Consider the following 17,835-nt stretch of genomic DNA (forward strand, 5'->3'; position numbering starts at 1 on the left):
TGATCTGCGACTATACCATGTAGGTTCACCGCTGTGAAGTAGTATGTCCTTCAAGTGTGTGTTGAGATTGAGGGTAGAGAGGAGAGAGTTCACCTTACTGAGCTTGTGTCATCGGTCCACTTAGGGGACTACTTGATTTTGATGTAGTGTCGTCCTTAGATGGGACTATATCATCATCTCTGAGCAGCTCCGACGGCCGCTTATCTCTGCTCTCGCCTCGGCAGCCACCCAGACGGCCGGTCAACCTGTCTCTCTCGCCCGCTCTTTTCGGCAGCCAGCACCGTTGTCGACCCGCTGCCAGCTCGTGGCCGGGCTCCCCTCTTTCATCACCAATCAATTGGCCGAGCTCCCGCTCTTCTCGTTGATTAACCTCGCTGAAATTTCATGCCAATTAGAACGTATATAAACCGGCGGTATTTATTGTAAACGATGTTATACTATTGATGAGCCTGATTCAAATCGGTTGACTGCAAGTGCTTCGCTGATTTTTGTTACCAACGGATTTGGCTGCCCATTAATTGATGCACGTCCAGGGGCCTTCGCTGATTTTTGTTACCAATGGATTTGGCTGCCCATTGATTGATACACGTCCGGGGGCCTTGACGAAGAACAGTCGGCGCGGAACGGAACAACGGTCTAAAAAATGTTGTTGACGATTTTTTTTTTTTTTGACAGAAACTTTAGCTTCTTTATTATTAAGTATAGAAACTTGTTCAAAAATTTCCTAATAATTTAACAGCTATCATAAAATATAAATTAAGCTATCATAAAATATAAATTAAGCCGGAACAACTACGACGGAACTACGAGGCATATTTACATGGTCTTGTTCTACGTAAACCTAAAGGCTAAAAAATAGCCTCCAGTAGGCTGGCTCATCTTGAATCAATTAAAGACCTATCAAGTCAGTCTCCTGGTAAAATACTTGGATTAGAAGTTGCAGAATTGCTCTTCTTGCAGAACTGAACGTCCTAGTCCGGCTTGGTGTACTCAAGCAGCATGTGTGGGGACCTGTAAACATTTACCAATGTCCAGTATAAAACTTCTTCCACTTGTAGCTCACCTTCTGCCCGTGCTGCATAAATGCCTTCACAGATATCAAGCAACCTATGAAAGACCATCTTTCAGTAAAAAATTACAGTTCTAGCTATCCAAACAAAATTGCCTTGAGGTATGAGATGTGCATTGCATCAGGATTTTCTTGGCGACCCTCTTAAATTCAAACCAATACTAATTCCTAATATTAATAACAAAAAAAATAGTTACAGCCCAATAGTCTTATCAGATTAAAGTGAAGGGAACAAACAACATACAACCAAAAGCTACAGGCAAAATGAAATTTGGCGATGTAAGATTGATTAACAGGGTTAACCAAATCAATATCCTTCCTTGATCAACTAACAGGAGTCAGACTCGTGTGAAACAAATTACAGTCTCTTCAATGGCTTCCTGGACATATGCTAGGGAAAGGATGTGGCTGCTACCTTAAGTAGGAGATTTGCTGGAAATTGCTACTATACCATGGTAGAAAATCCAACTATGGTGATCGTTTTTCCTTGTGGAATTTTAAAAATACTGCAGGGTGGATGTTTTGAGCCCATGGTTCGGTTGTAATCGTTTTCCTCTTAATCTTAAAGAAATGACGCGCAGATCTCCTGCGGGTTCTCAAAAAAAAAATACTGCAGGGTAATTACAAAACTAATCTATCACAATAATTTCTCCATTTTAATTTCAGCACATATCTGGTGCTAGGATGACGAAGAAAATAGATATGACTGATCTATATCTATATAATAACATAAAAAAGTATTGTTAGGTGGGAACTTCTAGCCTCAACTATACGAAATCATTTATTTTATTTTCATATTTCTCATCCAAGGGCTGTGCACAAGGTTAAGCCCACTTCTAATGACTCATTTATCAATTGCACAATTTATCCTAATAATAACAAACTTTCCACTTAATGCAAGTACTTGTCTCTCCTAACTTCTCTTGCTAATTACTTCCAACAATGAGCTTGAAACTTCTTACAATGTTCCCTAGAAAAGCTATTGATAACCTTGTTTGTATTATTTTTCAGACTTTTAAGTTGGCTTATCGCCCATAACCACCCCAATATTTCACAACAATTATAATGTACAGAATTTATAAGCTTTTCCTGTAAGAATGTAAAACATACCAATCGATTAGGCACAAGTTTCTGTCCATAAGAAATAAACTATTTCTGCTATGATTTTGAAATGTTGAAGAATCAGTATGCCACATCAACAATGTGCAAATACCGACCGAATATTCATATTAGTTGGTGCAACTATCAATCTCTTTCTATGGTTGGTTAGGAAAACACACAAAAATGAGAAATTTCACATAACATAACTATCATACCTGTCGCAAGATGGGAGATTCTCATAAGGTATCCTCATTCTCAAGTCTGAGCATTGCAGTCTAATAAATCTTGCAACAGCTAACACAAAAGTAATGTACAAACTCCATATGCTGAATTTGCTGAGTGTTTCACCAATAATGCCCTCTGAGCAGTAAAAGTACACATAACTGTTAGCAGCAAACCAATGACAGCTAAATCAACTTTACTTTTACTAATACAACTGTAAACTTATAAATATATTCACAAACACTCATGCTTGGGAGTGAACAAATGCAGCAAGAGCAAATAAGTAATTTGAGAAACATGATAGATACATACGAGGTGTCTCCTCAGACACGACAATTGCCATAGGACCATTCTGCCCTTGACAACCAGCCAAATCTGATGGGTTTGTATTGTAGAATGACCACCAAGGATAAGTGCCATTATTTAAGAGCAGTTCACCACTTACTGAATCTATCTGCACTTATGAACAGATAAAATTATTTTGCTTCCATTCAGGAATGGTAACAAGAAAACAAAAAGGCTACAGAAATATTGCATACCGATGACTCTAGTCGCCGCACTTCGCCTGATCCTGTAACCCGAAAATACCTAGGGTAAGCATCAGTTATCCTGAAGCTGTGCACAGATCCATTGAGCACTTGTTTAACATCATCTACACCTGGGCACTGCTCGACAGGTGATTCATATTTCACCAACTCCTTCCCTTTCGGTCTAGCTCTGAGAAAATCCCAATTTAAAATAAGTTCCATTTTTCCAAAATAGATTTCTGTCTCCTCAAGGGATTGAACAAATCTGCTTTGAACTGGAGGAGGTACCAACCACATTGTAGATGCATCAGGTTGGCAACAGATTAGCTGAATGTCATCAATATTGTATGCCCCTAAATAATCTAGAGGATCAACATCATTATAGGCCTTCAAATACTTCCAAGGTATCTTTTCACAAGCAGTTGTTTGAAAAAAGGTTAACCTTCCACCAAGAGCCTTTATGTCAATCTTAACACTTACATCAATGATGGGATTGGCAATATTTGTGGGATTACCACTGCTGTAAATCTGAAATATAAATTTATGCACAGAATCGGCTTTAGACCACCCACGAGCTTATAAGAGTTGGTGCAGATACATGAATAAATATTTAATTGACTGAGGCTAATTTCAACCATTTCCACAAAGGAGAGGAGGGCATCAATAACAGAAAGCATGATCAACATATCCACGATCGTACAATGCGTGTATATCAGATTCTCAGTATGCAGCATCAGATATAAGTCATTTAAATTTACATTTACATATGGGAAAACTGTTCTGAACCTTAGTTCATAGTACTAAGTTTCATGCACCAACCCGTAAAACCAAAATTCCGAACTGATGGAGAAGGTTGGGCAATCCACATATACTTCCAAACCCCCTCACATATGGGTCAATAAGGCCTAAATGCGAACAAAAAGAAGGGGGTAGGAGGGCGGCAGCGCCCTGCCTCGGCGGAGGAGGAAGGGGCTGAGGCTGCGCCGGTAGTCACACGCCGGCGGTGGGGGCAGCAGGTCCTCTCACGGCCAGGTCGGAGGAAGGAGACGACTTCCTTCTATTTTTATTTTTTAGATATTATTATTTTTACTTGGGCTGATTGGACCCAGTCTACCTCAGCAAATTGCACATGGTCTACCTGCCCAGCGCTAACAAATGGGGCCTGCTGTCAGTTTCGCTGTCAATTCAATCAACCATTTGCCTGAATTGCAAAATTCATGCACTAGTGGTAGATTTCGGTTCCCAAAACGTAAAGTGGTATCATTTCGTAAATTTGAGCATGTGGTAGTTTTATGATATTCACTCACCCACGCCACTTACTCCCTCCTGCCCATATTATGTTGCGCATAATTTTGCGTTCAAGTCAAACTTTGCAAACTTTGACCAAAATATAGATGATAATAAGATCTACTATACCAAATGCATATAATATGAAAATATATTTCATGACACTTGTAAAATATTAATTTTTCGTTGGATATGTTTATATTTTAATTAATATACATGGTCAAATTTTACAAAGTTTGACTTTGACCAAACTTTATATGCAACCAGTGTTGGGCAGGAGGGAGTATCTCTAACTAAATGACTTATATCTTAGACCATGAAATAAAGCCCACATGCTACATGACACAATACTAGCTATGGGAAAATAAATATGAGTACATGACCAAGGACGACTACACCAAGGCCAAGTAGTCCCCCAAGTCAAGTGGACCGATGACTCGAGCCCGAGTGAGAGCTATACATGACAAGGTGAATTCAATCCTCTCTACACTCGACCTCGACACAACCTCGGATGGAATGCTACCTCATGCCGATGTTCTGTGTGTCATTAGGTACAAATTTCGACAAGGGGCCATAGAGGATGAACCCCCATTGTGCAAGGAAGAAGAAGGGAATAGAAGAGAAGAAGGGAAGAGAAGAGAAGAAGGGAAGGTGGCCGGTAGCAGGCCAAGCGCTACCGGCCGAGGGAGGGGCGGTACCACCGGCCAGAGGACAGCCATGACCAGGCCGCCACGTCACCTCCCGGGACCGAGCCAGGACCGGTACTACCGGCCATCAAGGGCAAGTACTACCGCCGGGTGCTAGCCGGTACCACCGCCCTTGGTACCGGCCCAGGTACCGCTCGCGCGCCGCGCTTATAGTAGGTTTCTCACCCGAATGCCTATTTCTCCGGTACTCTCACCGATACTACCGCCGAGACTACCGCTCAGTGTATTTTGAGCGCAGATCTGGACCGTTGATCCTCATGTATCCCCATTTGCTAGGGTTAGACATAGACTTGGATTGTTCCTTAGAGCTTAGCTCAAAACCTCTGGGATAATCTTTCCTATGTAATCAAGGCCTCTCTTGTTGAGATTTGGATACTTGTGTGTGAGATTCTGGTGCAACCCACTCTCTCACACACATCTGTGTTCATGTCCATCACCGATCTCTCAACCGGAATTCTACCTCGCGGTCTCTTCCGGGTGATTCTATCGGCGTAGTCAATCAAGCCAGGGGAGTTCAATCGATTTGTATCGGGTTGGTGTGCGTTTGTGCTCTTCGTGTTCATCGAGTTTGTCGTGTTTTTTGTGTGTTCCTCTTTCCCCTCCTCTTTGGGTCAATTTTGTGAGTTTTGGCCAACCCCTTGACCCTAGGTCACATCATATGGTATCAGCAGCTCTTGGTTCCCACGAATTTGACCGCCCAACGACCCAATTTCATCTCTAGAAAAATTTCGAAAAATCCCCAAAAAATAGCCCTAATTTTGCCTTTTGATGGATCTGCGATTTTGTTGAGTTTTGAGTGGTTTTGGTCCATTGACTTCGTGTCCCTAGTGTTGATCTACTATTTCCCCCACTTTTTAGCCCCCAATTTCTTCCATTTCCATCATTTGGGTCGATTTTCCTTTGGTTTGGTGAAGAACAGCTCAAGAACAAGTCGTGGCCACGTGGGGATGAACCAGCCGTGACGCAACCGGTACTACCGGCCACGCCAGGCCGGCACCACCTCTGCCGCTACCTCCTGCAGCCGCATGCCACCACCACGCTAGGCCGGTACCACCACCACCCCCGCACCGGTAACACCACCCATATACCACCGGCACAACCGGCCACCTCCCCCAGTCCCACCGCTACCCCCCACCGCCGGCCAACACCACCGCAGCCCCACCACCACTGCTCCCCCCACCGCCAGCCAACAACACCGCTGCCCCACCACCACTACCTGTCACGAGCACACCGGTACCACCTCCAGCCTACCACCGCAACCACCGCCAAGCTATTTTGAACCCATTGTTCTCTAACTTGTGTTTGTTTGTCCCGGTTTGAGTGCCTTGTTTGTGATACCAACCCGCAGCTCCGAAGCAAAGCGACGACAACCTCGGCACCCCGGACTTGCAACCGTACATTTGACTCCACCGCCATCATCGCAAGTTGGTGTTCATCGCCGCCTACGCATCTTAGGTATAACTTGCATTCCACCTTGTAGCCCCTCTTCTTCTTGCGATCTATCCCACCGAGCGAAGCTTATCGAGTGTTGCGAAACATGGCACGAGGTCCTGACCATGAGGGTGTGCATTGTGTTGAGTAAAGCTTATAAGCAAAGCTCGGGGCGAAAAGCAATTGCAAAGGCGAAGAGCATAGTGCTAGTGAAAAAAATAAAAGGGGGAAGTGCAAGTGCCACCAACACAAAAGAGTTCGAAAAGCTTTTAAGAAAGCAAGAGAGATAGAGAAGAGACCTCAGGCGAATCTTGGTGTTTCATCTCTTATATAACCTAGCTATCGCCTCTCCTTGAGTTAGTGTGACAACGAGCACCGGTTGTTGTTTTTATTCCGCTCATTCCTTGGTCCCACTAACCACCCACCCCCCCCCCCCCCACACACACACACACATCTCGTGTGTGAGTTCCACATCTTTTATAGTGATCATCACTTTGACATTTGATTTTTGGATTTCATCCACTCTTAACAACAAACTTGACTTCGGATTTCGTCTTTTGGCTTTTCACCACCCTTACCTATCCACTATGTTTGCTAGCTTTTGCGTGTGTAACCGGTTACAAATTTTGCCTTGGTTGGTTGCCCCAATACTATCATACCAAGGTAAGGTTGCAAGGTAGTGTTCTTCCACTAACATCCACAACCTAGCTCGTGTCTTGACAACATGCCTAGGAACGGAGAAGAAGCAAGGAAGGATGACGTCCTCCACGACAACGAGAGGTTGGCTACCCAACACAATCTATGGGCAAAACACCAAGAGTTCAAGGAGCAACTCGCCTTGTTCGAGACGCGCATCGATGAGCAATATGAAAAAGTAGCACAAAATCTTTGTCGTCGTGAACCAAGACATGGCCCTCCTTCGCAAAGCCACGGACAACTTGGATCGCCAAATGGCGGCCAACAATGCGAACATGGAGCGGCGCATGGATAGCCTCAAGCGCGCCATCAACAACTTGGGTCAGCGCCACTGACACCGATCTACCTCATCATCAAGCTCTTCACAAGACTACTACTACCATGACCGTCACGAGTCATCACGCTCAAGCTCAAGGCGAGGAGAACCTCATTGACATGTTCGACCACATGCGTGTCATCAACAAAAAGCACAACTCCATGACCACCATCAACATGATCGCCATGCCCACCATGGGCGTGACGACCAACCCCACGACAACATCATCCTCGACATGGATCCGATGCCTCATCGCGAACCACATATTGATGCTCATGATTAAGGTCACCAAGAACAACCTAGACGTGATCTTCGAAACCACCCACGGCACAACCATCATGGAAGAGGAAATTCCGAACATGATCAAGATGAAGAAAGTAATCATGGACATCATTAAGAACTTCCACAACCTCGTCAAGATCGCCGCCAATACCATCATCGCGCACGAAGTGAAGCAAGCGTTCAAGTGCAACGCCAACCCAATGATACGGTTGGCCGAGGAAGACCTCCTCATCCACAACAAATGGCGAGAGAAGAAGGCATGCGACCTCGCCGACGGAACTTGGAGGATGAAGAAAACATGTATGGCAAGCTCAAGTTCAAGATGCCAAAGCTCAAGGTTTACAAGATCTTCCGCATCCACAACTACTCCGGTGCGAAGGTGGCCATGGCATCACATGAGTTTGAAGATTATGCCAACACTTGGTGGGAGCAAGTGGTCACTCTTAAGAGAAGAAAAGGGTGAGCCCCCCATTGACACTTGGGAAGAGATGAAGGAAGAGATGCATGCTCGCTTTGTGCCTTCTCACCACATGACCGACCTCTTCAACAAGCTACAAAAATTGAAGCAAGGCACCAAGACCGTTGAGGAATTCTATAAGAGATGGAGTTGACCATGATGCGAGCCAACATCCAAGAGTCCGAGAACTAAACAATTGCTCGATACTTCAATGGCCTCAACTACCTAATCAAGAGGATTGTCGAGTTCCAACAATATTCAACCATTGTTGAGTTGGTTCACCAAGCTTCCAAGGCTGAGCGACAAGTGAATGAGGACATCAAGTACAATAAGACGAAGTCCTACTTCGCCTCCAAGCTCACTACAAGCACTCCTACAACAAGTGTGAAACCCACCTCTTCCTCAACGACATCCAAGCAACCGACCATCCAAAGTCGCATGAAGCAACCGGCACCTTGAACCGCCTCTTCAAAAGCATCAACGAGACCTACCAATGTCACATGCTTCAAGTGTGGAACACAAGGCCACAAGTCCTTTGAGTGCAAGAATACCAAGGTTATGATCACATTGGAGAATGGTGACATAGAGACCTTAAGTGAAGGAGAGTATGAAGCTCAACCTCACGCTCCGCAAGCATCCAACTCCATACCATGTCCAATGGTTGAGTGACAAGGGCAAGGTCAAGATCCAACACACCGTCACCGTCAACTTCAAGATCGGTCCTTATGAAGACACCATCGAGTGTGATGTGGTTCCTATGACGGTTTGCCACATGTTGCTTGGCCGGCCATGGCAATATGATAAGAAGGCTACACATAATGGTCACTCCAATGTCTACACCTTCAAGGTCAAAGACAAGAAGTTTGAGCTTCGCCTAATGACTCCTAGCCAAATCATCGCGGACAATGCGAAGGCTTTAGCGAGGGCACAACAACAAAAGAATCATGATGACTTGAAAGGTGAGAGAGTGATCCACCTAAAGGAGAGTGAGCGCCACAAGCCAAATATGAGTGAGATGAAGAGTGTTCTCATAGCCACCAAAAGTGAGTTGAGAGAAGTGCAAGACAACCAATCCACAATATTGCACTACGTGCTCATATGCAAGGGACCACCGTCGGAGACTAACGACTTAACAACAATTCCTTTGTCTTTGATGTATCTTTTGAAGGAGTTTCGAGGCATTAAGCACCGCATCGATCTCATACCCGGCGCTCCACTACCGAACCATGCCGCCTACCGCACCAACCCCAAAGACACGAAGGAGATACAACGTCAAATTCAAGATCTTCTCGCAAAAGGATATGTTCGTGAAAACCTTAGCCCATGTGCGGTTCCGGTCATTCTTATTCCCAAACCGGATGAAACACAAAGGATGTGTATGGATTGTAGACTCATCAATGGCATTACCGTCCGTTAGCGCCAGCCCATTCCTCGTTTGGATGACATGCTTGATGAGTTGTGTGGTGCCACAATATTTTCGAAAGTTGATGTGTCTAGTAGTGGCAATCACCAAATGGCCATTGGTGACGAATGGAAGACGGCATTCAAGACCAAGCTTGGTCTTTATGAATGGCTTGTCATGTTGTTTGGTCTTTCCAATGCTCCTTCTACCTTTATGCATCTTACGAACCATATCCTCTTATTGGCAAGAGTGTTGTTGTGTATTTTGATGATATTCTCATTTATAGTAAGAATCTCGAGGACCATGTTCAACATGTGAGAGAAGTCTTATGCATCTTACGCAATGAGAAACTCTATGCCAATCTTCCTAAATGCACTTTTGCATAAAACAAGTTGATCTTCCTTGGATTCGTTGTTTCCTCCAATGGCATTGAAGTTGATTCTTCGAAAGTTGAGGCTATTCATAATTGGCCTACGCCAACCACCGTTGGCCAAGTTCGAAGTTTCCATGGCCTCGCCGGTGTCTATCGTCGCTTTGTGAAAGACTTTAGCACCATTGCTTGCCCCTTAAATGAACTAAGAAGAATGTTCCGTTTGTTTGGGACAAGGCACAACAAAATGCATTTGATGAATTGAAAAGGAGACTTACCGAGGCACCACTCCTTGTTTTACCAAATTTTGCAAAAACTTTGAGATTGAGTGTGATGCAAGTGGACTTGGCATTGGTGGTGTACTTATGCAAGATGAAAAACCGTAGCATATTATAGCGAAAAGTTAGACGGTGCTCATCTAAACTATCATATATATGACAAGGAACTTTATGCATTAGTTCGTGTCCTTGAAGTTTGGCAACATTATATTTGGCCAAAAGAATTTGTTATTCACTCCGACCATGAGTCTTTGAAATATTTGAAAAGTCAAGCCAATTTGAACAAAAGGCATGCTAAATGGGTTGAGTTTATTGAGTCTTTCCCTTATGTAATCAAATACAAAAAGGGAAAGGACAATGTAGTCACGGATGCTCTTTCCCGTGAGAACAATCTTTTGCTTACTCGCTTGGATTTTCATGTGTTGGGTCTTGATGAGATAAAGGAACTTTACCCCAGGGACACATTTTTTGGCCCCATTTTTGCCAAGTGTTCCATTGAAAAAGGATTTGATGATTTCTATTTGCATGATGGTTTCTTGTTCAAAGCTAACAAAATTTGCATACCCGAGTCTTCTCTTCGAAAGTTCCTTTTGCAAGAGTCACATGGAGGTAGACTAATGGGACACTTTAGACGCGACAAGACTCTTGCCATGCTCTCCACCAATTACTATTGGCCCAAGATGAAGCGAGACGTCGAACGACTATGCAACCGTTGCACCACGTGCTTACAAACTAAGTCTACCACAAACCCCTATGGCCTTTACACCCCTTTACCAATTCCATATGCTCCTTGGTCCGATATTAGCATGGATTTCGTACTAGGCTTACCACGCACTAGATATGGTCATGACTCCATTTTTGTTGTTGTTGATCGTTTCTCTAAGATGGCTCACTTTATACCATGCAATAAGGCTGACAATGCTTCACATGTTGCTACTTTGTTTTTTAGGGAAGTCGTTCGTCTACATGGGATACCCGCAAGCATCGTCTCAGATAGAGACGTCAAGTTCATGAGCTATCTTTGGAAGTCTCTCATGGCCAAGTTCGGAATCAAGCTCTTGTTTTCATCATCCTCACACCCACAAACAGATGGACAAAAAGAAGTTTTCAACCGTAGCCTCTCCACTCTACTCCGAGCACTCGTCAAGAAGAACATGAAGACTTGGGAAGAATGACTCCGTCATGAAGAGTTCACATGCAACCGAGCAAAGCATTCAACAACATTAAGGAGTCCATTCATGATTGTCTATGGCTTCTAACCATCAACGACACTCGACATCCTACCTCTACCACTTCATGAGAGAACCAACATGGACTTCGACAAGCGCGCCCTCAACATGAAAAAACTCCATGAAGATACAAGGGCAACAATACAATAACATGTACTTCGCCAAGCCACAAGACTCAACGCCAACAAGAAAGAAAGTTTATTCGAAGAAGGCAACCTCGTTTGAATACACCTCCAGAAGGAAAGGTTTCCACATGAAACTCCAAGCTCAAGCCAAGAGGAGATGGTCCCTTCAAGGTGCTCAAGCGCATCAACAACAACGCCTACGTCATCGACATACCAACGTCAAAGTATTTGGTGAGCAACACATTCAACATCTCAGATCTCTCACCCTATCATGCAGATGAGGAGGAACTAGAGTCAAGGATGACTCTTTCCCAAGGGGGGGGGGGGGGGGGGGAGATGATGTAGCCCCGCCAAAGGACGACACTACACTAAGGCCAAGTAGTCCCCCAAGTGGACCGATGACTCGAGCCCGAGTAAGAGCTATGCATGACAAGGTGAATTCAATCCTCTCTATACTCGCCCTCGACACAACCTTGGATGGAATGTGACCTCATGCTGATGTTCTATGTGTCATTAGGTACAAATTTCGACAAGGAGCCGTAGAGAATGAACCCCCATTGTGCAAGGAAGAAGGGAAGAGAAGAGAAGAAGAGAAAGAGAAGAAGAGAAAAGGAGAAGAGAAGGGAAGGTGGCCGGCAGCAGGCCAATTGCTACCGGCCGAGGGAGGGGCGGTGCCACCGGCCGGAGGACAGCCATCACTAGGCCGCCACGTCGCCTCCCGGGATCGAGTCAGGACCGGTACTACCGGCCATCAAGGGCTGGTACTACCGCCGGGTGCTGGCCGGTACCCCCGCCCTTGGTACCGGCGCAGGTACCGCTCGAGCGCCGCGCTTACAGTAGGTGCCTCACCCGAATGCCTATTTCTCCGGTACCCTCACCGTTACTACCGCCGAGACTACCGCTCAGTGTATTTTGAGCGCAGATCTGTACCGTTGATCCTCATTTGAGTGGCTGTAACTTAAGTAACACTTTTACTTAACTACCCTTGACTGAAATCTGGGCTATATGTGCTCACGTATCCCCATTTGCTAGTGTTAGACATAGACTTGGATTATTCCTTAGAGCTTAGCTCAAAACCTCTGGGATAATCTTTCCTATGTAATCAAGGCCTCTCTTGTTGAGATTTGGATACTTGTGTGTAAGATTCTAATGCAACCCACTCCCTCTCTCACATCTGTGTTCATCTCCATCACCGATCTCTCAACCGGAATTCTACCTCGCGGTCTCTTCCGGGTGATTCTATCGGCGTGGTCAATCGAGCCACGGGAGTTCAATCGATTTGTATCGGGTTGGTGTGCGTTTGTGGTCTTCGTGTTCATCGAGTTCGTCGTGTTCTTCGTGTGTTCCTCTTTCCCCTCCTCTTTGGGTCAATTTCGTGAGATTGGACCAACCCCTTGACCCTAGGTCACATCACAAGGGGAGGATCCACAAGGACGGTGCTAATTTGTAACTAGAAAAAAGAATCATAAGGCCATGTATAAAGGGGGTAAACATGCTAACTAAATGGCCTAGGTAGGCATGCTAAAGAAAAGGTAACCAGCATTCACATGCTAACTAAGGGCCTGTTTGGTTCCCAGCCACAGTTTGCAAGCCTAACTTTGGCAAGTGTGGCAGCCACAAAAGTGTGGCTAGGATTTTGGAAGCCACAAAGTGTGGCAAAAGTTGGCAAAAAATTCACTCTATGATAAGTGGGCCATATGATTAGTGAAGTGTGGCAGCTCTAAAGTGTGGCAAGAACCAAACACATGCCAAATTGCCAAACTTTGGCTTAGCAAAGTGTGGCTAGGAACCAAACAGGCCCTAAATGGCCTAGGTGCATGATAAACAAAAATCCAAGATATCTTTTATGGGACGGAGGGAGTAGGGAACTTTCTACCTCTTTTTCCTGTACATGTCACGACGGAGATATTTTGGATAAAATTGTGCAGTCTTGCATGTTCTAGCAGACCCTCGCACCCCTGAGAACACTATCTACACTCAAGATGCAATATCTTTGGTACAAGGGAAACCTAAAGGCGCATAGCACTTGTGCATATACAGTGAAGAGAAGTACACATTAGTGTAACTATTGAGTGTAGGACGGCACATGGGTGCACCCACATAATGCTGTCCGTACTGTTTACTCTTTTTTTTTCATTTACATGTCACAACAGAGATATTTTGGATAAAATTGTGAAGTCTTGCATGTTCTAGCAGATGCTCGCCCCCCTGAGCACGCAATCCACACTCAATAAAAGATGCAGTAGTTTTTTCGTACAACTGAAACTTAAAGGTGCACAGCACTAGTGTATATACAGTGAAGAAAATACACATTAGTGTAACTATTCTGGAAAGGTATTGCATTCACGTACCAACATTGGAGCCCAAATAACACAAATAAGTACAAAGAATAGGCATATCCCACCACAGAATTTTGTCATTTTTGTTTGCTTATCCCCGTGTTGATGATTTGCCCTATTTAAAATTGTATCACATTTCACAAGGAACAAGCTTGCATATATGTCCTCCAACTGTGCAAAGGAACAAAAATATTAAATGCTGAAATTTTCTCTATTACAGCAATTAATACCTTAGTGCAAAAGCTAAATACAAGAATATAGTGAACAGATGTATTATTGTGCATAAATAATATCATCAACGTTGTACATAACAGATTCCTATAAAGTTCATCGCATGCAAAAAAATAATATACTTAAAACTGCTAATTTCATATTTTATTTGAGACAGACCAAGTCGACCTTCCACTGAAGCTTAAATAAGAGGAATCAGGTAAGCAAGTTTGGACTAATCTTGTATTCTGAGACTGCAAATAGGCTGGCTAACTGCCAAGAAGGGCTCCAAGTGCAAGTTCATTACAGAAGTCTACAAAATTCGAAACTGAAACAATCCCGATGAACCAAACTAAACCGTTCAATGCAGATCACCAATGTCAAACATGTTCAACTACTTCCGACAAAAAAGGGTATACCCAGTGCTGGAAGCTCCAACACATTGTGGGGTCTGGGGAAGGGTATTTCTAGGCAGCCTTTCCCTTGCATTTTATGAAATGCTACAGTTCAACACGGTAAAAGTAGAATCATCATATAGGAAATGGGTTAACAAAAGTAAGAAATAGTGGTGTTTAGTTGTACTGGTACAGGTGATCAATGATCCAACAAAAAAGTATAGTACCAGTCATAAGAAATTACAGTACCAAGTTTACTTGAGAACCTATATGCTAATAAATTTATGCCATGATTAACCTCATGCTTGCGTAAACAGATCAAGATCTGATATTACCTTGAGCCAATCATACATTGTTAACGATGTTGTCGTGCAAGACCAATCAAGGACACATCGAAGTTCATACAAGAACGGTAAAGCACGGTATAGCCGGAAACCCAAGTAGTTTACTTGTGTTACTTTGCTAGTCAAAAATTGCCGATACAAGTTACTTTTGTTGGGGATGCCATATCTGATCTGCAGAGCCTGCAGTGCGAGGGAAATTGATTTTGTAAGGTAGATGGCACGTAGAACAAATCCTCCAACATCCCTGTGGGCTAGCTCCATTCCCCAAGCATACTCAGTGACCGAGTATGTGAAGAGGACAAGATTAAAAAGATAGAAAACAACTTTTCCCGTGGCAAATGACCATAAGTATATAATGCGGTCAACCACAATCAAGAAAAAGAGAACCTGCAAAATTAAAATAGCATGCATTAGAAATCTAAGCAGGGGAAAGTACAACAGAGTTCAATTGCAATAATAACCATGTAAACTGAAAGACGAGCTCACCATTAGGACGAAAACAAACTCTTTAGGGAATTGGTCTTCTAGCTGATAAACTTCCAAAAACTCACTCTTGTTTTTTAGAATAGACTGATAGAACATGACAACAAGAAAGAAACATGCCATGTCAGCACCAAAATAATATGCATAAAGATCTATCTCTCTTTTACCACCACCAATCACTGAGACAATTGGGTAAAGGAAACTTATTTCTTCAAAAAGGCCTGCCTTTTGTGAGTCATGAATCTCCCTTTCAACATCAGCCGCCGGAGTAAGTGATTTGTGCCATTCTGCTGACTGGCATTCTATTGGAGCAGCATAAACAACTTCAAGTACAGCAAGAGCCATACTAGAATTTTCTTTGCTCTGTTCAATACTTTGAATCCGAACTTGGCTAGAAGAATGGCATGATGAAGGCGAATTAGATTGACATCTTTCTTCATGGGCTGTTACAAGCACCTTATTTATTGCTGACTCGATCCTCTCCGGTTGGATTCCATCTTCTGGCCAATGGTTCACTTCCATTGTAACTTGTACAAAATATGGAGGAGATTCGGCTCCCTGTGTTAGTGACATCCAATATCTAGATAAGGCTCTCCCAATCATCCTTGTAAGATTCATCACAGGCATGTGCAAACTTTTTAACCTATCTTTCCAGTTGTATGGTACATAATACTTCTCTTCAATGTCTATTCTTGCACTAAGAAAACTGAATTCTGTTACAGGAACCCATTCACCATCTTTTGCTGTTATTGAGCTCTGTAAGAGAGTAGATATATATACCAAAAACAGAGGTAATATGCTGACCACAAAGGATGACTTTATTTTATCGTCGGGGAAACCAAATCTCTGGAGAAGAGGCAAATGTATATTCAAACCACAGTGCTGGATAATTATCTGATATATATACTGTGATAGAATGTTGAGCTCGGTGTATATCAGGACAATGACCCAAAACAAGTAACTTGGCCCATAGTTGACACAAAGAGCATACAGGAAAAGTGCTCCAAGGTAGAACATGGAGAGCAAACTAAAATTCCACAGAAAAACTAGAACAAAACAGCAATAACAAACATAATCATAATTACTTCGCATCTGATACCATATATACCGAAAGATCACACCAATTGGCATGTTTGACGAGGATTCTGTTGCAGTTCCCATGCTAACTGAATGTGTTCCCGGCAACTGGTCATCTTGTGTTTCCCTCTGGTTTTCTACTACATCATAAATGCCACCTTCTGCAGGATTCTCATTGGAGTCTTCTGGATCAATGTTCAAGAAGCTCACAATGTTTGTAACTGCCTGGTTTCCGAATGACTGAACTTGGGAAACACCATCACCAATTAATTGCACGGCAGATTTAAGTGGGTTTTCCCTAGGTTGCCTTCTTTCTTTCTCTTTGAGCAAGTTAGGATGCAATTTGATATCACTCTCATCAAGCTCAATAATCTCAGATGTTGAGCCAAGGGAGTTTCTAGCATTATCATCCAGCATAAATTCTTCACTTCTCCCCCTGGTTGGTGATCGCAGATTATCAGATGAGCCTGCGCACAACAAATCTGTCATGTTCTCCTTTGTATCTGCTACAGAAAATTCGAACGACTGAGATGATTCCATGCTACCAATCTTATATTCCTTATTTGGTGAACCATTCTCATTATATAGCAATGGGGCATCAGTATTGCTGTGCAACCTAGTAGCTCTCCTGCGCCGTAGGCCTTGATTGTGGGAAGCCTTATTGATTGGGGTGAAGGAATTCATGGTATTAAGCTGACTTTGCAAATTGTACATCTCAGATTTCATCCTTTCTACTTGCATGTTACGTTGACGTTTTTGCTCCTCAGACCTACGAAGATGCTGCAGCTGTTCAGTTTTCTTCAAAGCCTTTTTCTCTTGCTCACGGACCATTGCACCGATTTGCTCTGCTTCAAGGTACCTTGATACATAATCAAACTCACCAGAACTAAAGATATATGATTGCACTGCCACCAATAAGAAGATCACTATCTCAACAAAAGCCGATCGTGATGTTATCTTAAAACCATAATCATACTTGTAGAATCCAATAATTTCATACAGATAATCTATTTGATCACACTTGCCAGAGCTAAACTGCCCAACATAAGGAGATTGATATGCAAGTGACAAAACTATAAGAGTGAAATTATACATCCGCAGATACTTGAAAATCTTATTCTTCTTCTTCAGAATTTCGAGTCTCATTCGGAAGAAAACCAGAGCGAACCCGAGATAACCAAGGTGTAGAAAATCATACTCCAAAGTACCAGTAATAGCAATCAGTGCCAAAACTATATCCAATAAATGGCAGTAAGCATAAAGTCGCACATAATCAAGAAATGTCCAGAAACTTTTTGTTTCCAATGAGAGGTCCCTCCAAACAAATGCATTTTTTCTTTGGGACCGCATCTGACGATATGTATCTGAGTCCGAGAAACCAGAGAAGTGGTCACAGCGCAGCTTGAATGAAGAAAAAATGAACACAACATAGTAGCTAACCAGCATTCGAGGATCATCAGCTATTAGCCCTGCATCAAACAATGTACA

General features: G+C 43.3%; 1 protein-coding gene across 8 annotated transcripts in view; it reads right to left on the bottom strand.

Annotated features, from left to right (window-relative positions):
• Nucleotides 1–709: 709 nt before the first annotated feature.
• The window catches only part of LOC127326993 (piezo-type mechanosensitive ion channel homolog), a 55,280-nt gene continuing 38,154 nt past the window's right edge, over nt 710–17,835 (bottom strand). For 7 of the 8 annotated variants that reach the window (XM_051353773.2, XM_071828219.1, XM_071828220.1 and 4 more), the window contains 7 exons: nt 15,274–17,816; nt 14,779–15,174; nt 13,851–14,009; nt 2,932–3,447; nt 2,705–2,846; nt 2,386–2,530; nt 710–1,107 (listed from right to left, as the gene is read on the bottom strand). In XM_051353773.2, the coding sequence (XP_051209733.1) occupies nt 972–1,107; nt 2,386–2,530; nt 2,705–2,846; nt 2,932–3,447; nt 13,851–14,009; nt 14,779–15,174; nt 15,274–17,816 (4,037 nt within the window). In that variant the 3' untranslated portion in view covers nt 710–971. Of the gene's footprint in view, nt 1,108–2,385; nt 2,531–2,704; nt 2,847–2,931; nt 3,448–13,850; nt 14,010–14,778; nt 15,175–15,273; nt 17,817–17,835 lie in introns of those variants that run through there. The other variant, XM_051353774.2, reaches the window with a different exon arrangement.

This window comes from Lolium perenne, chromosome 3 (genome assembly GCF_019359855.2).
Source record: "Lolium perenne isolate Kyuss_39 chromosome 3, Kyuss_2.0, whole genome shotgun sequence".
NCBI classification, from domain to species: domain Eukaryota; kingdom Viridiplantae; phylum Streptophyta; class Magnoliopsida; order Poales; family Poaceae; genus Lolium; species Lolium perenne.